The sequence below is a fragment of the Metopolophium dirhodum genome, chromosome 8 (genome assembly GCF_019925205.1).
Source record: "Metopolophium dirhodum isolate CAU chromosome 8, ASM1992520v1, whole genome shotgun sequence".
Classification (NCBI taxonomy): Eukaryota; Metazoa; Arthropoda; class Insecta; order Hemiptera; family Aphididae; genus Metopolophium; species Metopolophium dirhodum.
Window position 1 is genome coordinate 10,878,382 of NC_083567.1, and position 26,431 is coordinate 10,904,812.

General features: G+C 28.2%; 1 protein-coding gene across 2 annotated transcripts in view; it reads right to left on the reverse strand.

Annotated features, from left to right (window-relative positions):
- Window positions 1–26,431, reverse strand: part of LOC132950583 (uncharacterized) — a 124,995-nt gene that overhangs the window by 20,301 nt on the left and 78,263 nt on the right. For both annotated transcript variants that reach the window (XM_061022098.1, XM_061022097.1), the window contains 2 exons: window positions 16,979–17,066; window positions 7,271–7,356 (listed from right to left, as the gene is read on the reverse strand). In XM_061022098.1, coding sequence (XP_060878081.1) covers window positions 7,271–7,356; window positions 16,979–17,066 — 174 coding nt within the window. The remainder of the gene's footprint in view (window positions 1–7,270; window positions 7,357–16,978; window positions 17,067–26,431) is intronic.

Below are 26,431 nucleotides of genomic sequence, written 5' to 3' on the forward strand. Positions count from 1 at the left end.
ATTTTTATTTTCAATAATCGATGAATCATCACTTTAAATCATAATAGCTTAAAATATTTATTACAATTACAATTATTGTGAATTTTTATTAATTTTTTATAATAATAATCATCTATTTTACACACCTCATGATAATATACTTTATATTTTTGCTGTCTATATGGAATAAGTTACAACATGTTAACTTTGTAATATTCTAGGGTGATATTTTAGTTAATGATATTATTGAACATCAAAAAGGCTATGATACTGAAAAATAACAACTAGGGGATAAGTTAGAAAAGTTTTTACCCGATTTTCATCAACAATACTGTCAATATGGTCAATATGCTTTTAAAATAATTGTATTGTATCGGATCAAGATTTTTTCATGCAACTTATACATTAAAATAAACAATAATTATAATATGTAAGGTTCAAATTTAAATTTGGGATAGGACGGTCCTAATAAGATATTTGTGAATCGTATTACTATTGTTATGTTGTAGATAACACAGCTGATGGTTTATAAGAATTAATAAATATTTTTATAATATGAAATATACACTTGACAAAATGTAAATTACCTAGTCAAGTACCTCGTGTGAATAATAATTAATATTTATACACTTAAAGCAAGCTTTCAAATCTAATATTTAGCCATCATTTTTAAAATTTTTATTATTATATAATATGTCCACCATCCTACCCGAATAATGAACAATAGGGTTTGGAATCACCGACTAAATAAACTAAATGTTTATTGTTTATATATTTTGTTTTTACGTTATTTAGTTTTATATATAGGTACTTACATTTGTTTTAATTATTTGTAAATCCCTTTGTTTGTAGGATGAATATATTGTTAAATATTATATTTCCAAAATGACTTTATTTAAATTAATTTAGACGAATGTTTATAATATATTTTATAGTTCTTTAGCGTTCATCAAAATGAAAAATAATTAATTTGAAGTATATATGTACATGTATATTATTAATTTATCATAATCGCTTAAGAAAATAAAATATATTCGTACGAATACGTTTTTAATACTTACCTATTCATTATTTGTGAAAAAAAAAGAATCATAACTATGTCCTAGGTTTTGTGTACCATGTTAAAGTTTATATTTCAAAATAATGATTTATTTTCTGACAGCTGAATTATTGATTTAATTTTATAAATACAACTTAAAAATGAAATAGCTTGTACTTTTTTTATTTGTGTTTCAAAATACTACGTGGGTATTATGTTTAAATTTATTTTAGAAGTTCAGAAGTTATGAAGATTATTTTAAGTTGATAATATAATATTATTATATTTATTTTTTTGTGTGGTTGGAAGAGTTTGGACAAACAGGTTAATCCATAATGTTGAAATCAAATAAAAAGAAACAGAAACAGAGAGTAAAATAATGTTATTTTTGCAAGCCATACAAAGGTGATTAATTAAAAATAAATATTTTAATACTTCTCTTACTTAATTTATACGACTACCTATTCATTGACTCCATATTATTTTACTCCATATATATTATACACGAAGAGTTATTTTGTTGTTTATAATAGTAGTTAAAATATATTTTCGAAAAGGATTTGTTTTTGAAAGCTGCGAGTAATATTCTTAAATTTTTTTTTCGTTCGGTAAACAAGATTCTTATGTTATGATTGAAATTGAAATAATTGTTGTTAGAAATAAAAAAACATAATGTATTTAATTTAAAATCGTTTATGAGGAAAATTTTTGTAGAGTATTTATTACAAGTTGTAACACGTATCTAGACGTTATCTAGTGATGAAAACGAGTTGAACGTTCTTTTATAAATTAGGAGCCTAATAAAAAGAGAAAAATAGTAAAATACACCAACATAATGAAACCTAGGATCTTAAACTTTTGCGTGGAACATTTTACTCGCACGAAATCATACAAACTGAATAATATTATACAGAGAGAAAACGAAACGTAATTTGTCTAATGAACAAAATACGTTCGTACAATGTGTTTATGCTCAAGTAGGTACTGTAGTCCTAACGTCAGTATTACTGTAATAGCGTACGATTTACTTTTATACATTTTGTTCGAAACGTACACATACGAAGACACGCATAATATAATATTAATATGTAGAATAGTAATATTTTAAACAATTTTTTTAATGAAATACAAGCTCGACAAAACAAACGTGATTGTCACGACTGCATACCAACGCCCAAACGAGTATATGAGTTTTTTTGTTTGTTGGTACGGGTACAGTGGGTGTCTCGATGACATGAAAATAATTAACGTCAAGACTTTGTCACGAAACCTATTATAGCTCGTTGAAAACTCTGATGTGACATTAACTTATCAAAATATAATTAACGACCAGTGGAAACCATTAAAAAATACAATTTGAAAATATAGCAAGACTTTGGCAACAAATTATACTTGAAGCATTTGTTTTTATCATCGATCGGATAATATTCTTTTTTGACCCTGCTAATTACAGTTGCTTTTAACTTTCTCATATTTTTAAAAAATTATGTAAAATATTGTACAAGCCACTCGGATTTAAATGAAAAAAGAAATGCCATACCTACCTATTATGCCATAGGTAGTAGTTATTAGTTTATTAACTACTTTAGTTGTTATGTTATCAGTATCTAACTATTGAAATTAAAATTGTTAAAAAATACTTTTAAGTTAAAAATAATAGTATTGCAGATTGTATTTTATATCTTATTAGTTTGTTTAGTATAGGCACATAACAAATACAAAAGTAATGTCTGAAAGTGAATATGTAGACATACTGTTGGAAAAAAACAAGAGCTCATTGGCGTCATTTTGACGGAATGTTATAAATTTTAAACGTTAATATAAAAATGCAATTAAGAATTGTAGGCACTTTACTGAAAATAAGTAAGTATAGACTTTACACCCCAATACATTTTTAATATTAGATAGCGTAATAAATAAAGTGAAAGAATTTTTATGATGTTCAAACGATTAGATTTGAAATTAAATTTAATAGATTAATCCACTTTTTATAGGTTATAAATTTCGAAGTTATATAATATATTATATACACATGGTATACTGCCATATTGAAAATAACTGAAGACATAAGAGATATTATTTGTTGAGTGTAGTGAAGTTCTAAATACTCGTCATATTTACGGGTTTTATTGATTTAGGGTTTTAGCACAATTGTTTTTAGTTTTTTATTTTGAATAGTTGGAATTGGTATTTCTGAATGAAGTAAGCCATACCTATATGTGACAAGTTCTTAACACCCAGCTTGGTGTCTGGTTTGGATTTTTATTTGAAAAGATTTTCGTATATAGGTAGGTATTAATTACCTATTGTGTTAATTATAGTTTCAATAAATAATAATTTTTCTTAGTTCTTTGGACTGGAATATTAGACTAGGTTATAATGTTATAGTTGGTGTTAAGTGTAATGATTAATGCATAATGACTGATTGAATATAATATGTCTCGGGGTATCGTAGTAAATCCAATATATATGTAGTGAAAAGCCCTGATTTGGGAAATTAACATAAAATTGAAAACCAGCGTTAAGTTTTACAGTTTGTTTAGTATGATTGATTATCGTCTTGTAAATGAAAGAAGAACGAATAATGTTTTACATACGTGTGGACCGCATGACACAGATTGATTGTATCTTCATGGGAAATTTTGAATTAAAATAATGCAAGTACATTATATACGTAGAACATTGATACGATAGTATCAGTATAGTAGGAATGTTTCATTGTGACATAGACTGATGTTGAAGGAGCTCATTTACGAAAAGTAAAATAAAAAGCGAACATACCATACTGATCCAGGTAGGCCACAAGCTGATGTATCACTGGGGTCGTTGCGTTGGAAGTGGATGACGAGGTGGTGATATCAGGGGTAGCGGACTAAGGTTAAAACCACGTTGAAGTGGTAACGGCGTAGCGACAAGGGTAGTGATATGTAAACTCATTGATTTTAATTACAATATGTACTTGGGACTATGGTGATTATTTGGCCGTACATAATACAATAATATTGACCATTAATTGAACATCAGTGTTGTGAGAAATGTCATCAGTAAAGTGAATTTAGTCACGAGAGATAACGTTACTATTGAACATTTATTCCTGTGATATTCCTCGTAATTGACTACGTTAGAAATTAAATGATTAAAAAGTAGTAGGTATTTAGTATTTTAGACTAGGTATGTATTTTTGAAAACGTTACTATATATAATAAATATATTAATAAATATTAAAAGATATTGAGAATGACATTCTATATACAGACAATATTGAATTTACATCAATAATATAAATCAACAATATTTAAATTTCAAATTTTATACAAACGTACAAATGTTTAATTTTTGAATTAAAAATTATTATGTAAACTTAGTTACCTACCACATTTTGTATTGTTGAGTTGTTATAAACATTTCAGAAAACGTGTGTTTATAATATTTATTACTAAAGTAGTTATTTAATCTCATATAATATCTCGTAGACTAAGTTAAATATTTAATAAAAAATACATTTATTTAATAAGTTTTAAATGAAATACATATTATTTAAATCATCATTAATACCTATCAACATTACGAGGTATTATCTAATATATTTATTATGACATGGAGAAATAGCGTTGTAATAATGAAATATAAGCGGATATTTGAAATACTATTATTGCAGTATCGATAAAGTTAGCTGATGTGAAAAAATATAATACGAGTAGCAGAAAAGTTGGTAGCATACTTAGCTATATGTCTATAGCTGTATAAGTATTAAGATACGTCTTATACATTATACAGCTATTCATCGATATTAAAGAGGTAGATTACTTGAATGTTTTGTAATTACCTATTTGTTCATTAGCTTGTTGTTAGTAGGGTTGAGCAGTTCCTGGAAACTTAACTTGGCGGGAAATTACAGAAATTTTCGGGGTTGGCCGGGAGCATAAATAAATGGATGGCATCACATTTTTCATCAATATAAAAATACACAATTAACTTACAAGTGCAAAACAAGAATGTTGCGATTTTTTCTAAAAATGTAATATTTAAATGTACAATAATAAGTAATCAAAATAATAAACAAATAATTCTAAAAATGTATTTAAAACAGTCGGATTTAAAATTTCATTATATACGTCAGTAAATGATTATGACGATATAATGAGCTCAAAAATTTAAAAATAAAATTACAATAACCTATTCATCTTACACTATATTTACACCGGTTCTACCAAAAAACAACACATCAAATCCATCAAAAAACACCACCTCTATTAAACTTCCAGAAACTCATATTAACGTGGGCAGCATTAAAAAATAATTTGCTTCTGTTGTTGTAAGTAACTCAATTCCACTAAAAATAGCAAGAAATATAATCGACATTAACGAGAACTTGCCATATGAAGATTTCATAACCGCTATTGGCAACATATCTTATTCTACCTTCTTACATTATATTTGTGTCCCGAATACCTAAATGTATATATTTTCCTAAAGCACCCAATTATTATAATTCAAGAGACACCTGAAATAACCTAACCCAACAGACAACAGTTATTTTGTGGTTATACAATATACAGTGACACAGTATAACTGTAGTTACTGATTATCATACAAATTAAATACGTTACCCTAACAGTTAGAGTATAAGACACCAAGAACTCAGTTCATCAAACATAGTCAAGTTATATAGTTAACAGCGGAACAATTTACATTTACTTGATGTAATGGCTAATATTTATTTTGGCATGGATACCATTGCTCTATTATAATAAGTAATATTTAAATATACCATTTGATTAAAAATATTATAAAGTACCTTCCTATTAATATTTGAATATTTAGTTATTGAAAAAAACTTACTTATTAAAAATATATGGTTTAACGATCTGGTTCCCGTGACCCTGTGCGAATTCCCGGGGATTTCTAAGAGGAACTCTATATTATTCCGAATCCTAATTTTATTTCATATTTGGAAATCAAGACTATACCAACTTTCGAGATATTACACCCCTGGGCTTTGTATGTGGCGAATTAGGTCTTAATGCATATAAACCAATTATAAGGCCCGATTGACTAAGATTTAATGATAATATAATATAATGATAAGACGCTCAAATAATATTAACTGTTACGAGTAAAAATTCTAATGCATTCCATTTATATGCACATATTATTATATAGTTCTACACCATTAATTATGTTGTACGTGTACCATTTATTATTTTGGGCCACTTAATATACAGTTGGGTTATACTGAACAAACAAGGTTTTTATCATTATTGACATAAGTACCTAAGTAAATGTCATTGCATAATTTCCATTTAAATTATTATTTACTCGGGTTGAGTCGAGGTATTAAATGTCTTATCAATAAGCTATACGTTATTTGTGAAACCGTTTTCAAATATTTGAATTTCAGTTAATGAGATATACCTAAGTCAAACAAAGTTTCGTGTTAGGCATATGATAATATATACTTTAGTAAAATGTTATATATGTGACGTTGGATCTTCTATTTTCTTGTGCTGAAAAATTTGATGTTGGTTTTTTTACGAACGTTTAGTTTATAGTAAAATATGTTTTCGATACGATCATGAAATATTTCAAGGAGGGTCGGTCAATTGTATAAAACATATATATATTATATAAAATCGTTGGGAATCATTAAAATAAACATGGCGTGGTTAATCTTTCAGTTTTAGTATAACAAAAATTATTCGTTATTTTAATATCTATACAATTTAATAATTGCATAATGCATATAATTTAAATATTAAGTTAGTGTTGAGATTAAGATTAATTTGAACGTGATATTTAAATTCAAGCTTATATTTAAGATAAATCTAATTTCTGTGTTATATATATTTTTGTTTGAGTTGTTTGTTATATTTTATGATTATTTATATACTTGTGTATTAACTAATAAGAAATAAATGTTTTATTCAACCGTCCGCTCAATAAAAACAAATCCGAATACGTTTTTAATTCAATACGTCTTCACACATACAGTGTAGCTTACTACTTCTTCCGATATAAAAGTAAATAAAATGGATGTTGCCTTTAGTATTCGGTCCTGATTTTATTTGTAATAGAAAAGAAAATAATAAATAAAAAAAAAACCAGAATGAAAATAAGAAAAATATACTGAAGGGAAAAAGAAAGTTCCACATTGTTAAAGTCATGTTGAATTGTTGATAATGGCATCTGCAAGCTATATGGATTGTTTGCCTTCAAAATAAAACGATCTTAGTATAAATGAGTAATATTTACTTTGACGATTCCAAGGAGTAATATGACACTGGCAGCGAAGATGAACAAATTTGTTCCAATTACGGCCGAGTACGCGATTTGAACACCTGTAATAAATGAGTAAATATGCATTAGTTTAATTTAATAGGCAGTTATTGTGTAGTGACACATCTGTATCATTAGCTGGTACCAGTGGCGTGCCCAGGAATTTTAAATGGGGGGGGACAACATTTTTTTTTTTAAATAAATAAAAAAAGCGGGTTAGTGGAAGTCGCTCTGCTGTACAGTAGGCTACAAGTGGTAGATTTAAATGTAAATTTGAATACAATGATATATATATATATATATATATATATAATGTGTGAAAATAACGGTTCTGAGCAGAGACGGTTTGGCAGCCTAGGATATTTTATATTATATTTATATTGTTATTATAAATATATATATACATTTTTAACTACATACAAAATAATTTTAGAAGCTAGTAGTCTTACAATGGTATTTATTTATTTATTTATTTTTTTATCCTGAATACAAAATTTATACCAGAAAGAGTGCTTTGATTTCCACATATAGTGTCTTATATTTTAGCAGATTGGATTAAAATGGTACTTTAAAGAGGTAATTTTTCGATTTTCTCAATTAATGCCACGGGAAAAACCACCGACAAAGTACGAAAGACCGCTAAAAACATGATTTTAATTTCTAACGCTTTGTCTATTGCCATAGAAACGAATAAAAATAATAATATTATAATATTAATTCAGCTAACAGGCTATAGGTAATAAATAATAGAAATATAAAATATCCGGACTGACAAACCATCTCCGCTCAGAATCATTTTTCTTATATAATGATATTATATCATTGAATTCAAGTTTAATAGAATTCATTATACATTGACTCACTTGTAACCTACCGCAAAGCAGAGTGACATCTACTTACCCGCTTTTTAAATTTTAAGTTTGATAAATTTTGTTGAAATTAAAACTTTAAATATTTATAAAAAAAATTGTGCATATGTATTTTTAATATTTTTCAACTGCTATTGTAAAAATATATTAGTAGCCGTGGATTATATTTTCACGCTTTTTGACCAAACAAATAAAAATTTATTGATATATATTATATAAAATAAAATACAACATAAGAAAATCGCTACATGAGAAATCGAGTGAATATACAATGATGTTAAAATTTGAACTTCAAACGCTCATAAACATTTAATTTGACTTTCCTGTAAACATTTTTTTTTTGATAAAGGTAGACAAACTTATGAGGAATCTTGTATTAAATTATCAAATCTTAGATAGTTAGATTTAAAAATAAAATTTTTTATGAATTTCTAACTCAAAATAATTTGCACATTTTCGTGATTTTTACGTAATTTGTCAATGCTTAACAAAAATTGTGACTGAATTTTTAATAGTTTTTAACTGCCGTTGTAAGAATATAATAGTAGCCTCGTATTAAATTTCAAGCTTGTTGACTCAACGAATAAAATTAATAACTCTAAATAGCTGTAATAACTAATAAGTGGTTTTCTGTAGGTTGGTAAAAAAAAGACAATGGGGGGGGGGGGGGGGGATAAAATCCATAACCTCTCCTTCCCGAGCACGCCACTGGCTGGTATTTTAAATAAGCAGTATTTATGAGTTTTCCAGGAGTAGGCAATCTTCAAATTCAAGAAAATTGTGAATACAGAGTACAACATTGAAGAAAGATAAACATACTGTGTGAGATAAAATATATGGTCTCCACTTAGAAATCGTTTTTCAAATGTTGTAATAATACATGTGATAAAGCTACCAAATTCGAAGACATTTGTGCAACTTTTCATAATCACACTTTAAATGTGTTGAAGTACGAAATTAATTTGTTTTTGTAAAACAAAAATTATGTTTATTAAAATTACAATATTTATGTCCCCAGTTTTGTAAATATATTTTTAGTATTTTTTTCAAAGGAAATACATAAATTTTATTTTTTTTGAGGTTGTTTGTAAGTTATGAGTGTTATGACTTACGAACAATAAATATCAGATTAAGATATTTTCGACTGAACCGTATAAAATATTAATATATTAACAGATAAAAAAATATGAATAAAAGCAATTAATCTTAAACGGAGACAGGATTCTTATATTATAATATATATTCTATAATTATTTTTCTCAACTTTCTTTTTATAATGAAATGCTGTACATTAAATATATTATATTTTCACTAGAAAACTTATTAAAATAATAACTCGTCTTATATTTAGATATTTTGATGCTTTAATGACGTATATTATTGTTGTCTGTAGGATTATTATTTAAAAGAATAACTAACTAAATAAAGCCTAACAACAATCTAGCTTTATTTTTCAAAAACTTACATACAATAAAAGCAGTTACATTGCCTTATTGACTATTGTATCTGTATTATCAAGTATCTCATTATTTCATCCATTATGCTTATTGTTTAGTATGTAACGGGTTTTGCGTGGATTAATTAAATGAAAATGATGTAAAACGAAAAATAATAAAATTGTATACTTACTAAAATACTTATCTTATGACCTATTGAAGTAAATATATTGTCAAAATACATAATATTACACTAAAAATGTAAACTCTAACATAGTAAGGTTTAACCATACAGTTTGACGACTGAATGTGTATCACGGTTGATAATAATTATTGAATAAACTATATACGACATCTTACAATCCATAGTATCCATATATTAAAAAAAAAAAGTCTTTGGCACTCGGGGACTGCCGTGGTAAAGCTATTGCATAGCAATTTTGTAGCTATGTATCATGTAATTATAACTATTTATTTTTGTATGATATTAATTCAAGTTACACTTTTTGAACACGACGACGGAAAAGAAAATGATAAAATTAGTTTTTTGTTGATAATTGTAAATAAACATTGTACGGAAATATTTTATTTGAGACTTTTTTTTCTTAGACAACTGGTTAGACTGTAAATAACAAAAATAATAATAACATCTTATGGTGACGCATTTTCGTTACGAAAATATTTTTTTCAGTCACCACACCAAGCCCGCGATAAAAGCTATGCAATAGCTTAAAAATGAATTCATAGATAACCTAAAGAAGAAAGGATAGTAAGTACCTACTTATCATAGAATGTAAATAGCTCATATACTATGGTAACGATTTACGATTAATCATATGAACACTTTTAAATTAATTTTTATTATATTATGATAGTGGATAAGTTATTTTATTTAATTTTTCATACTATAATATAACTTAAAATGTCATCATTATATTTGCATTCAAAGTAAATGTACGATATGAAGGACGATTGACTAGCCAAAATCAAAAGGTTGAAAATGCTTGGATATATGTTTTTCTTTTAACTAAATTGAGTTTTTAGTAGTTATTAGTAGGTGGATGTTCTATTGAGTTTTATTAGTATTACAACTACATATTTCTAAAACTCTCATGGCAAAAAAAAAGGCATTATGTAGTAAATCTTAAGTCTCGTAGTTACGTGTTACGGTCGAGGAAATAAGAAATATTAGTTCGAAACAATAGAAATGGTCCATTGATAAGTAATGTTTCGATCGTGTAATCCATTTACTGTATATCGGAGGTCGAGCTACCTATTGTATTATCAGTTTTTTTTCTTAACTTGATGAGAATTTAGTTACAATACTAATACTTAAATGTTTTATTTTTTATTATCTTCTAACGTTAAATTGAAAGAAAACGAACAATATAATAAATTACTATTAAAATTAAACTTTTTTAGTTCATCAATTCAAAATATAACCTATATATGTATTATTATGGAGCTAATATATATATATTTTTTAATATTTATTATAATTAATTCGGTTAAACTTGTTGATTATTAAATACTAAAAAATTGATTTATCTAGTTTCTGGTTATTTTGTTCTAGTTATTCAATTCGATCATAACTATTTTTTCAAATTATCATGTATTTAATAACGTCTTCTAAAATGATTTTCCTAAAAGGAGTTATGGTATCTTGAAAAATAATATTGTCTACTTCTGTTTGAGTGAAACTGCAACTTTGGTGCTCTAGTTACTATTTGACCAGTGTTAACGACGAGTCGAAGAGATTTGAATGAATATTATTTTTTTAGACGGTTAAATGTAGTGTTTCCTATCAATAATTTAAGATGTATACTGTATAGTGTATACATTCTAAAAGGATTTTGAATTTTTTTCTTATTACATTTCAAGCATGTTCATTGCGAGGTTCAGAATATTATATTAATTGTATACAAGTTGGTGGTCTTAGGATAGTCAATAGTCGTGTGAATGTGAACAGTCCAGAGACCAGAATAGGCGTTTATCAAATAGTAGTTCGAAGTTTCGAACAATTGAGTTTTATGTACCAGAGCGTAAGATGGGTATAGATGGTTATCTAAAGGGTCAGAAGGTAGGAGTTGATCATGACGTAATGCAAAGGTTATATATTGTATTTGTATATATTCAGTTCCATCAACTATAGTATACGCCTACGGGAATACTATGGTGACAACGGAGATCAATATTAATTTAAAATGGCATTATACATTTTGTATTTATTTATTTTTACATAAAATGTGTTCCACGACTGCCTTTAAGTTATAGATTATTGAATAATAACAGTTCTACACGTTTTAAATAGTTTGGATTTCAAAATATTAGACAATTCATAAGAATACAATGTGGTTGAACTTATTGTATTAAACCGCTTGGTGAATTTTAATCACATTATTTTAAATTGAAGTTTAAGCGATAAAATAATAATAAAAATTATACAGCGGGTACCACTTAAATAACAATCGGAGATTCAAGTCCTAAACAGCGGTTGAATGGTAAATTATTCAAATCTGCTGGGTATTGGTTACAGAAATTCATTAATAATTATGGAGATTACTTAGCAGATAAAACGGAAACAAGATATTAATTATAATCAGCATACATTAAGGCTAAGTGTCTTAATATAATGAATTATGTAATATATCAATTCATCTAATTCCATTTAACTAATATATTAAATTGAGTAAGCTAGACCTCTATAGATTGGTAAGATTAACCGTTTTGACCACTTACGAATAAAAGTGTTTCAATTTTTTCAATCATAAAAAATAAAATAATTAATATATAAGAATTAAAGTATAGTGCTGAAAATTGACCTAGTAATATTTAATGGATTTTAAAACAAAAAAATAATCCGGAACTAATACAGAACAACGTCATATTTTTTTAAGTTATAATTTTCTAGTGCAATATATTTTATCTTAAGTGTTTTTTTTTCAAAGATATACCAGTGCAAGTCATAAAAAAATACTTAACATATTTTTATAAGTTTGTATAGTTCGGCCGGACGGTTATATTAAATTGTGTCGAAAACTTTGACTTTTATGCCATATTGCGATTTTTTCTCGAAAGTTATTCTCCAAACCTCGGGTTTTGGGTGGTGATTCGAAAAGTGGCGATGGATAACTTTTGATAGTGTTCGATTTAATTGCCGGGCGAGAGGACACGTACGCTAAAGAATGGCTTGAGACGAACGTGAGCTTATGGATAGAAAAAAAAATAAAAAAATATTTAATCAAAATTGATATTGAAAATCGAAAGCGTTCATAAGCGTTCAGCCGCGCCTGTGGTGACTACTTATCACCGGCCCGTAAAAAAGTTTACCGAACAACTCGTGGCGTCCAAAAAGAAAAAAAACAGCGAGAGAGAAGATCACGTAGGGCGCGGGGGTGTGGTGCGCGGGTGTTGGTGTGGTATAGAAGTATAATATGTGGGGCTCATCTTAAATGGGGTACGGTATATTATAGACAGAGATGTCGTGGGTTTGGTGGGAGGGGGAGAAAGTGATGGAGGGGGGTCGATATAAGGAGGGGTGGAGGTGGAGGGTTCACTGCGATACAATCTTATAATACCGGAGTGGCTGGCGGTGGTTGTGGGTTCAGACCCCGTGTACTATGGCTGGTCGCGTGCGTATATACTATATAATACGTCATGTTATGTTGCGTTTGTACGTATATATATATATAATATTATTATACGAAACGCGGTCCGTCGAATTTAATCAATTATAGTTTCGCTGCTTCCGCCGATACGTCGTCGGCCGGATAAACTGCACCGTGTACATTACACGGTCTGAGCAATTCATTCATTAGAGACGAACCGGCAAATATTTCGCACGCCGTTCGCGCATATTGCGTAATCGATAGACGTTGCATTAATGGCGAGCACCGCCCGTTATATCCATAATAAATAGTACGTATATTAAACGGTGTATTATCGGGCTCGCAGCCACGGGGTTTGGCGGAGGGGTGGGTGGTGTTGGTATGGGGAGGGGGAGTGGTTGGTCGAATAGTCCGTCGAGACCAAACCGCAGCACTCGCCCATATAATATTATAGAACATTTTTCAACTTAAAACACGTAAGACAATAATAGTTTTATGTGGTTCGAGCAAATGCAATTATTACAATTATCTACGGTACGTTGTACTGGGTCTGAACATTTAAATTTGTATTGATCTGGGAAATTAGTCTTATTCGATTGTCTCTGTATTACTACGCACTGTTATGAAAAACGCGTGAACATTTCCCATAGATATCATATTGTGAGCTTCAAAAGTTATTTGAGTTCAAAGGTCACGTATAAAGATGACAAAAACATCATTTAAAAAAAAACTCGCTTTCTATTCGTGTTACGTTTACAATAAAGACTTCAAACAGAAATCGTAGAATAAAAAATCGTCTACAAATAAAAGTTGTACCTACCTGCTTAGTGCTTATGTTTTTTTTATGTATAAGATATTTATTACAGTGTACAAATTTAAAATAGTAAGGCCTTATACATTTTATACACTTTAATGTTTAATTATATTGCCTATTTATTTCATCACGACCAAATAACAATAATTAATCCTTTAATTCACGTGCATATAAATTCATCTTGCTCGGGTAGATAAACCTTTCCATATTCCACCGCGATGACAACAACTGTAAACCAATCTACCTTTCTGGCTTTCTCTGACTCCAATGACAAAGCATTACAATATCCTGACACACATCGGTCACGTCGCCACGATTCCACGAGTAAAATTTCTTCTCAGTGCAATTTTTTTTTTTATACACTGCCTTTAAGTTTTCAAGATAAAAGACGTTTTATTTTTCATATTATAAACTCAAAATCTTAAATTTTCCATTATGGAAAAAAGTAAAAGTTGTATCGCACGTAGTAACAGCGCATAAAAACTAAATGTTTTCTTTATAACATTAATAATAATAATGATAATTGTGGCGGTCTAGACTTTCAGATGAATAAATTTTCGATTTAACATTTACTCTTGAGTATAAAAATTTCAGTGAATATGTGCATTATGTATTTAGATTAAGCATCGAAGAAATCATGTGATAATGCAAAATATTCACCTCAAATAAAACTATATAATGTATTCGTATTATTTTTATATACTTTTAATTTTCATAGGTTGACATTACATATCATAATATACTGCAATAACAGTTACTTGTACGTAGTACAAAATGCACTCATCTTGTAGAGAAATTTTTCGTCAACAATATTTTTAGTTTTTCTATAGTTCTATCATACTATTAATAGAATCCAAGATATTTACGAAAAGGTTTGTTTTTAGTAAAAAATCAATTTTTTTGAATAGTTGACAGTTTACAGGCCAAATGAGAGCAATAGGTTGTGCACAAAAGTAAATATAAAACTTTTTTTGTAGACAGTTTTTTCTCCTTTGAATGAAGTTATTTTTTATCGTAAAACCATTACCAACAAGATATTTATCGTAGGGATGTTTTTACGTGTCCTCTGACCTCTCAAATAATCTTTGAAGATCAAATGATATTGGCCGGAACTTTTCACGACGTGGTGTTCACATAAGTACATAACGGTGTAATAAATGTGTAAGTTTGACTGTACTATATTCGTTTAATTTTAGGTACTACACTATATTTTACACAATGTTTATATATATTTATTTATCGATAATATATAATAATATTGTTGCTCAGTTATAAATTAAGAAAATTGTACAGTCGGTGTGTAAAAATAAAAATAGCCGTGTATAATGACCTATTTTAGAATATTACCCTGCCAAACGTTTATTGTGGCTACGTGCCTGCGTATCAGGAACCAAAAGACGATTAGGCGAAAACTACTGCAGATAGGTTTTTTTGTGTTTCGGGGTCGACGTTTTCCCGATAATGATCGCCGTAACACGCCCGGCAGAACAAGGGCGTCTTTTAGGATCGAATTGTTATTAGTACTTATTACTACCTATCGGTATCAAACTCTGGTGACGAGAAATCGACACGATTTTATTCGGTTTCTATCGTTGTATATGTTCTTGCAGCGTTTACCATTTAAAAGTCGGTTAACAAACCAAGAGTTGGGGACTAAAGTAGGTACATAATAATATATACTGTTTATTATTATATATACCAAAGTAATTGAAAGTATATATAATATGTGTATAATTTGTAATACCATTAAGAATCGCGACAAGCTAATAAACCGTTTCCAGCGAAGCTGTACATTGAGTTTAATCTTTTTCCAGATTTTCCGGCAGAGGCGGAGCAATGCTTCCGCGACTAACAAGTTTTAGCTCCGGCGCTAAAAGTTCTTCTCGAGCAATTTTAGGTTTTAAATATTTTATCATGCTATTTAATTCACTTCGCATTAAGAGTTTGCCCTCAGTTTATTATCACACGGCTTTACTATATTACAATCTGAATAATTAAACTCATTTCTGCCTGAAACAGTATTAAACACAGTAGGTACTATCGAGGCGTTTTTATGATACTGGTATAGAATACGACGAGGTATTTTAGTTGATTGAAAATTAAAGGAAAAGATGCTTTCCGTTTTCGTTATAAGTTGTGTTGTAATCCGTCTATGTTTATGAAATATAAATGAACCGACAAATTTGTAGAAATGTCTAACGCCAACACGCAGCTTTTAAAAAAATATTATTTGATTGAGTTTAGTTACGAAACGAAAAATAAACCGTTGGAAATAAAATAACGATGCCCGATAAAGGCTGAAATTAAATTATAAACAAATAAAACTAAAATTAAATTATAATATCATTTCCTTACATTACATTATAGGGTTTGCTCATTAATTATTGATGATGCTCAGCTTATGGTTGTATTCCATTAAATAATGTAGTAAACTAAATAATATTATGATAAAAGGTAAGTATATTCTTTTTAAATAATATATAAATATGTGAACACTTATAAATAGTGGAAAATTCTTGCAAATTCAAATTCGGGGGACGGAGTGGCCGAGCGGACTAAGGCGTCGGTTGCGACGCGTACCGACGCCGGTTCAAAACCTCGGTTGCGGGCTGTATTTTTCTTCGGGCAAGTCATGGTGTCCGGAGAGAAGTGCCGTTATCCCCCACCCGGGCATGGCAGATACCTACGGGTGCCCCCTAAAAAATCTGCCAAACACAAACACGTGTTTAAGCTTACAGTACCCTCCCTCACAGTTAAGAACCACCCATTGGCCTAAGTTACCACGGGTTAGTTAATAATTAATAAAAAAAATTCTTGCAAATTCATAATTTTAGCATTGGAATTTACTGTCTTTAATTGTACATATTATTATATAAATTACGATATATTTATTTTGTAGTATATTACATTTAAAATGTACGTAAATATATTTTATTAAATAAACTACGTTTACTCACCATAAAATACATCTTGAAGATGAACTGCATTTTTCATGTTTGAACTTATCATCCAACTGTATATTAGTACAACTAATACAGAAATATTCTGAAACATACCAATTGTATAAACATAAAATAAATATTTATGAAAAATATAATTTCATAGATGAAAATAAAATATTAATCGTTACAGTATAATGTTATCGTTAATAATCATTTTAGTAACAATATATTTATATTGTTTAATATTATGTAGGTTCTTTATTTAATTTTGTATACAATAAAATAAACATAATACATATTATATGTATGAGTATACGTTCACGTTGAAAAAACCAATGGTTTTTTTTATCACTTAGGTCAGAATAATAAAAATAAATTTAAAATTTGTTTAAAATCTGTATGTGTGTAATATATTGTATTATGTACTATAATTAGAGTACCTATTAGATATGTATTTAGATTATAATATTAATATTAAATTATATTTTTAATAATTTGTTATTTATACCTAATGTTATAAACGAAAAAAAAATAATTTTATGTTATAAACATAGCTTATAAAGCTTCATTGGATCCATTCAAACATACCTACCACGAAGTATATTATTACGCATATTAAATATAAATTAATCTGTTTTCGAATAATTTCCAATTAGTAGTTTTGAAAGAGTTACTATGTTTTGATCGTCTTTTCAGAATTGGAAACCTTTATAAGCCTATATTATGACATTAACTATAAATAGAGTTTTGAATTTGGATAAAAGGAGTAATCGCATTATACGTTCCTTTATAAAGGAAATCACTACAATCATCAATAATCTTAGTATAAAATACATCTTCTTATACTCTGATCCAAATACCATAAAATTACTATTATACCAATCGTAAGAAATGCTATTTAAATTTTAACTAGATATATTAGCTGTTACATAGGTATTATAACTATAATATGTAAAATAAAATGGATTTACATTTTCGGGTTCGTTAAGATTTAATAAAGTCTGATATCTAAAGTATAAGTAAGGGGAACAAACAATAATAAACAGACTTATCTTATTGGTCATACAAATATACAATATTATCTCATGGATTCCTCCTAATGATCAATAGTTACCAAACCGACTTTTGTAATGATAACTACTTTAAACACTCTGTCAATTACATAATAAAAGAACACCACCAATGTACTCTCATCATCTTCAATAGATTTACCACACAAAATGAACGTAGTCCTGAGACCAAACTTAAATTTTATTACAATCTAATTATAATTTGAAATAAAGCAAATTTGTACGATGAAATACAACAAAAATAAAATGTATAATTGTAACAACAATTAAGCAAACTACTTTATAGGTAGGTGTATTAAAAATCTACTTACAACACTAATGGCCTTTGAAGTCAATGTTAATAATAATCAATAAAAAAAGATAAAAATGTATTTAAGTATGAAACGTTTCTGTTACTTATAACGTGAAAGAAAAAGAATGCATACCTATATAATATTTTTAAGTCTGACGAAAGTATTAATATTAGGTTGTTTCGGATTTGCAGTCACTTTATCTTTTTAGATAGTTGAAAAATGTAAGTGTCCTTAGGATATTTTTCTTGTTAAAATTAAAATAATATTTTTTATCATGAAATTCAGCGAAAAAAAAAAAAAATAAAAATCATTAATCCAATTGTTGTATAGGCATAATAATATGTGTTTATTATGTTGGCTTCAGAGAGGTTACCTTCTATCAATATGAAATCAAGTATAGGATTTAGGAATTTTCACGCTTTTTTACCCAACAAATACAATTTTATTGATATTTATAAAAAAAAAAAACTAAAAAATTGAAAACTGACAATGTCCGTAAACAATTCAAAAAGAGTCAAAATATTTTCAAATTTGTATGGTGTATAGCCATATAGTCAATTTTGTTAACAATTCCCGTTTTTCCTTAATTTTTATGTTGTTTTTCTCGGCGCTTTTGAAAACTATTGGGAATTTTAAATTTGTACCTCCTCAATGCACCAACAATATTCACTTTTCCATCGAATAAGATACTGAAGTTAAAAATCGAAGCATTATTTCAACCACTTAACGTATACTACACAGACACAAAAAAAAAAAATGAATAAAAAAAAATAAAAAAAACACAGATCATTGTAAAATCAATACATTCATCGTTCCACTCAGAATCTAAAATTATACAGAAGTACTTAACAAGACTAATTTTCATCACGTATTATTATTATTATACGATTTAGCAGGTAATGGTAATGTGGCATTTATATGTCTATATTCATTTAAATTCGAAGTATGTATCAATAAAACTATAATTATATCGAAAGGAAAGTAGCTGATACTAACTTGACAGTGTTTAAAGACAAACTTTATCAACTATACTATACTACGTCATGTATTTAAAGTTATTATTATTATTATTGTTTTTTTTTTTTTTGTTCAAGTTTGCCTAAGTAGTCGGTTGGGGATTATAAGTCTGCAAGGCACTACTATATACACTTCATGTATAATAATAATTGTATGAGTTGTAATGTGTTTGATGTGAAAGTGGAGACACTTTGTTACTCGATATAATATTTTCGCAGTGTGAAAATCGAAGTTCTCATTCACGGATAATAAATTAATAACCATACAGGAACAATAATTATACAACTAGACGTGCTGTTTGCCTATATACAGGGTGTTCAAAAAGAACTGGTCATGGGAAACGGTCATTGGACTGATAATTATAGGACTGAAAGTATTATGATATAATTAATGTGGTGATTAAAAAAAGTATTTTATCTAATACAAATGAGCAGCAGTGTTGTCTGTTATTGTAATATTAAAAAAATATTATGCGGGTATAAAAATATGCAAACAGTTGTAATTAAAGCGTTTTCTAATTTCTTGAATATCCACCCCCCCTCCCACCAACATACGCAGGCCATACGAGTACGTGATTGATCGGTTTTGCGATATGTGTAGATGATGTTAAGACGTAGCGAGCGTAACCATACACGCATGGTGTTATGATAATATAGATAGAACATTTTTCCGCAAATATCACCTGCTTGAGGAAATGGAGTTTCCAAAGTCTCGAAGTTATTATTGTTGTACACAAAACTTACTTCTGACCAACATCGACACAGCACATACAATAATAATCAATAAATAATAATTATTATTAACATTTTTATTTAATCGCGACGAGTAAACCCCGTGTCTCATGGATGCGTCGCGTGGTCGTTTGACTCGCACCCACACGATAATAATCTTATGGTTTGCAAGCGCCCAGTGCAACCGACTGTGGGTGAAGTCGTATTGTTAATCGTCGGTCGAAAGTAAATTAATGTCGATAATAACGAAAAAATAAACGAAATATAATTGCCATCCTGTTTTTTGAGTAATTGAAATGTGAACCTAAATTGAGTTACGTTTTTAATTTGACGGTGTAGCATTAGTGTGATGTATTCTACCGATTAAATTTTCCTCAAGTTATGGTTTTCGCGAACTGTGGTGTTATTTATGTCCATCTAACTACGCACATATTTTATATCTCCATAAACAGAAATATTATACGAACAATAATTATAATATTTCATTATGAATTTTAGTACATATAATATCTCATCATTTATTCTGCGAGGCACATTATTATCGTCGATTAATCTTTGTGGTGCGAGTAAAATAAATACGAATTAAAAGAGAAATTTTTTTTTGTCTGTGTAATTGTACCGCCAGAAGATTAATTTTGTTGGTAATCACAATTATTAAATGATACTGTTAATGAATTCTTTATGACGTATTTGATATATTTTACTGATCTAAGCTTAATAAGCTTAGCTTATTCTGATACATTAAAATAATATTTATTTTATATAATTTATATTGAGTCTCTATTCAGAGTAATAGAATACTTAGAGATTATATGGTATATGTAATATGTATATCATAGATATACCCATTACCCAGTTGCGTATACAGAATTTTTTTTGACAATTTTTTTTCTGAAAATGATTGGATCAATACAATATGACCGAAGCAGACTTTTTGTGGATAGTACTTTAAGAAAGGATCATAATACTATTTCAACCAGTTATAAGATAAATTGTATATGGTTATTTTATTTTTCGTCAATTAATATTATTATTAGTAAATATTGTAATTTATAAGCTGTGAAATCGCAGTAGGTGAGTTGATTCCCGAGACCTTCCTTTATGTATTAGTTGATTCCCTGGTCATTATATGGTACGGTATACTGGTAATCTCATTGCCAGATACCAATTTTTAAATGTGTTATACATTTTTACCAAATAACTAAATTTTTTTAATAATAATTTTTTACTTAATTATTACATTTTTTAATAATAATTTTTTACCTACTAAATTTTTTAACGAAAAATTGAATGATTTTTAAAATATAAAAAAACTAAAAAGAACAAAATTTTTGAGAAACTTGTCAGCGAACATCTTCATGGTGTTTCTTAGGTTAGGCTAATAGGCTAAATATTTGACTAAATATTGAAAATAATATAATATAATGACCTGGGAATCAACTCGTACGCAGCCTGTGAAATAACTAAAGGAATGTATAGTATTATAATAATATGTAAGGATATTAAAATTTGATATAATTATTAATTCCATAGAAGTTTAAATTATACTATACTTATTGTCAGTTGAGAACCTAATTTTTTGTAGATTATAAACTATTTTTAACGTTTGAACTAGATTATTAGATATAATAATAATCGTAAAATATTCATTGTCGCAAGCACATTGTAAAATATGTCATAATAATTTTAACTTTAAAGTATAATACATCCATTTGAACAACTAGAATGATAAACTACATTATACATTATTTTAGATAATTTTAGATTACAACGTTTTAACCTAGTTGTAAAGTTTATCGACGCGAACTCCATAGGTTATAAATCTATAGAATAATATTTTATATTGCTCGGTTTTTTAAAAAAATATTTTCTAGTCGTTTCGTAAATTAAAATATATACATTAGACGTAATAGGTAGAATATTTTTAAACTAAAATTATTTTTAAATTATTTTAATTTATTTAATTTATTTTGAAAAAATGTTTACGCGTTAAAAGTATAACTTTTTCATTTGTCTGTATATTACATCATTAAATCGCATAAATCATATTGCACGTAATAATTTTCTTCACAAGTTCGAAATTGAATTCGGCTCCACTTAATTGTATTTACTTGAGTTAAAATTTATATTTAGGACTCTCATTAATTTTATTTCATATAATTTTGTACATTTTTACAAATAATTTATGACTAATGTATGTTAATGTGACATTTTTTTAATTTTATAAGGATTTACATCATACATAGAAGTGTAATACAGTCCATTGTATGGCTTAATAAATAATAATTTATAAAGAATTATATCATCGCATTATACAAAAATTAGCACTCGACATCACAAAAAAAATTAATCTACATTGAAAATCATCTCGAATTTAAATTTGATTTTTAACTACTAACCTATAGTTAAAACGACTAATTTGCATATTATACCATACTGATGTGTTTTTTTATATGTGGGTAATGAAATAAGATTCGCAATGTTATATTTAGAAAATAGTTTAAATATGCTCACGTATTTATTTTCTTACTAATTTTTCTCATCCTTTATTGTCTATTTATGGCTAATGCAATTAAATAGTTTTAATAATTTTTCCGGAATAGTACTAGAACGGACGTTTCTACTATCGTCTATAACTAAGGAAAAATATAAACTTTGGCGTAAATATTCGATAATAAATCTATGAGCACCACATCGGTATCGTAGTATATGCATTTTTATAATTTCGTTTAAAAAGTATCTTTATAGTATTTTGAAGTGAAATATTTATTGATTATTATTGTTTTTAGCTTTTTAAAGGTTATTAATTTTATTTGAAGTATACTGACATCTGATAGCTGTATTTCGTTCCATTGTAGGTATAAACTATGTAGTATTCTTACATATCAATATTTCCAATAACTCCCGAATTCTTAACAATCCAAAAAAATATTTACTCTCATCGAAACGCTTATTTCATTTAATGTATTATTAATATCAATATTTTGAAATGAAATAACTTATTTTCTTGGTAACTTTTATGTTGGATTCAGATCATTGCGGGGAAATTATTTGTTCTTTATTTTTATGTACCATACTTACTGTCTTATTTTTATACAAAAAATATTGTGTTTTCATAATGGTTTTTTATTATTTATGTTTTTTTATAACTTTACAAAATTGGTTATGTTTTGATGAAATCCAGTTTTTCTTTTTGAATACAAATTTAAAAGTATTTCAAAATAATTTATAAATTGCTTTTAGATGAAAATATAAAGTAAGGTTTATTCTTTTATAGTCCCATTTCATTAATTTACTATAACAATTATGACAATGTCGACAATATATTTATAATTATTGATAATATTGTTTTGAATAATTTTGTATACGAGCATCTACTATAAATAAATATGTACCATTCGCATATATTGATAATTATTTTCGTTTTATTACCTTTGGATTTTGTATAATCTAGAATCTACCACTTTAAATAAGAGTATGGTTTTGATAAATGCCTCTAAGTATATTCATATATAACCATGGTTAATGATTATTAATATTGCCTTAAAAGTCATATTATGGAATACTATTAATCACTTTTAGTTTAAAAAAAACCTTCTTAAAACGTTTAAGTTATCACCGAATAACGTATAATATTTTTTAAGTAGAATTAGAAAAAAACTAGCTACCACGAGATTAATGTGCATATGGATATGACACAATGTTAGTACTCGTGTATAATCACAATGTTAGTATATTTTATTACACCAATATTTAAAATAATAAATATTAAGAATAACATATTATTTCACCAAATTTCAGTAGGTAGATATGTGAATACCTAATTAGTAATTTCAAAGCAAGTTCCAATGTATTATATATTTTTAAATTCGTATGTGTAATCAGATATTTACGGATGCCTTGATCCCCGGTAGATTGCTGTGCGCCGGCAACAAATATTTACGGAAAATACGAATGGAATTGTTTAAATCAAAATGCATTGTGCGTGCACGACGGCTGTACAAACAATATAATATTATTACGTAATCGACGGAAGCCAACAAAAAAAAAAAATAAAAAAATATGACCAGAATATTATACTATATTATGTCGTAGTGAGATGTTTATTTACGACGTGTGTGTGTATTGTGTTCGGTCGGCCGTGTCAGCCGGGTCGTATACACGTGTAAGGTGTTCTGGAATCATAATAATATTATAATATCATGTGATTTATTGCGGGTTGTGACATTATTGTTATTACGACGACGGTAATGTTTGCCCGCGATGAACGCACCGACGACGGAAATATTATGGTAAAATACGGACGGCGCGTCGGGTAGTCAATTTGTCTACACAGACGCACTCTGTAGGGCGTTGTTAATATTATTATGCACAATCGCGGATTAAAGAATATTATATTGGAAACAGTCAAGTGCTTACCGTGTGCTCATGCGCGAAAGCGTGTGTGTCACGTCTCACCCACATATTATTATTATTATATTTATATCAGCTGAATATCCCGGTTTCACCCGTGTGCATTTTTTGTGGTAAATCCTATATAGTATAATATAGGTACGCTACATTATTATAGGCGTATTTCGGTTTGAGTGTACCGGAGTTTTGGTGTACCTCAGTTCAGTGCGGCGTCAGTGTACTGTAGCTTTGTGAAATAATTCGATTTGGACGGCCGACCCAAGTCCCGGATTGGATTTAGCCTTTGGTATATTTTTTACGCGGTTCAAACTACTTACTCTCTAAAATTTCCTCACATCTCTAAAAACAATACCTGAGATTTTCGTCATATTCAATGGATTAGTTTTTGAGTATATAAGACATACACATATTCATTTGGTTTTAGGGTATAGTTTTTTTATTCGAGGCCATAAGCATTATAAGCGCGACCATTTGACGCATGATTATACCTGATCTGTCCGAGTAACCAGTGGCAATCATTTATGAACAAAAAAAAGTTTAAATTTTCACTCTGAATCTCAAGATCCCTGTTTGATCCACTCTTGAAATTGGAAATATCGGAAAATTCTTTATTATTTTATATCTATAGAGCATTAAAGGAATCACTATTTAAAATTTCAGGTTCGTACGTTTCGTAGTAATTATTGAGATGTAGCGATGAGTGAGTGAGTGAGTGATCGGTATTTGGATTTTATGTATAACGATTATATTATGAGGTACTGCTACGATATCAACGGGACTATAATCGACGGAAGCCAAATATATGACCAGAATACTATAATATTTCATGCTTCAGTGTGATGTTTATTACGACGATGCGTGTGTATTGTGTTCGGTCGGCTGTATACACGTGTTAGATGTTCTGGAATCATAATAATATTATATTAATATATTATGGGCCGCGAAATTATTATCACCGCAGTAATGATTACCCTCAACGGACGTACCAAGAACGGTATTATTAGAGATGTGGATTTTACGTAAAACATTTTTTTGGTAATTTACCAAGTAAATTTACTGGTAAATTTACCAAATTTACGGTAAAATTGTTAAATTTTTATTAAAATTCAATTTATAGTGTACCTGTTGAATTTTTTCACAATATTATGTAAAGAAGGCAAGATAAATATAAAATAAAGTATTAGTATTTAATCCCTTTATTAAAAATAACAATTAGTAATTATTAATTATAGTAAAATATAAAATAAAAATATATCATGGTAATCTGCACATACACCATATCACAATAATTCGTATCACGTAACTGTTATTATCATTTTATAAAAATCCTGATTTGTATTATGATCCTAATATCTTAATAAAAAATACAATAACATACAAATAAAGTAGTCACTCAACTGTTTGAGCGGTAAAAAAATGTAAATTGTAAATTTTTTTTTGTGAATTTACGGTAAAATTTTACATGGTAAATTTACGAGACTCACATCACTAGGTATTATACGGACGACGGCAGCCAATTTGTCCACACAGACGCACTTTGCAGGGTGTTTTTAATATTATGCACGATCGCGGATTAAAGAACACCCATATTGGATGATGCAGTAGTGAAGTGGTTAACGAGTGCTCATGCGTGCTCATGCGTGCACGCGTGTGTGTCGCACCTCACCCACTCATATTATTATATATATTGTATGAGGCTCTGCTACAATATCAATGGGACTCCTACATTTTATTTTCACGCTGCGTGAATAATTTAGTGATTTAAGAAAATCCAGCTCAAGGAATTTGCATGTACACGAATCTCGCATTTAAATGAGAGACTACCCACTAGGTACACGAGAGCTACATCAGGTTCACGAGATTACCATAAGCTGGAAAAAGCAAAATTGTTTAAATAGCATTACAATATTGCACGATTTTCTTGCCAGACCAACGTGGGTAGTT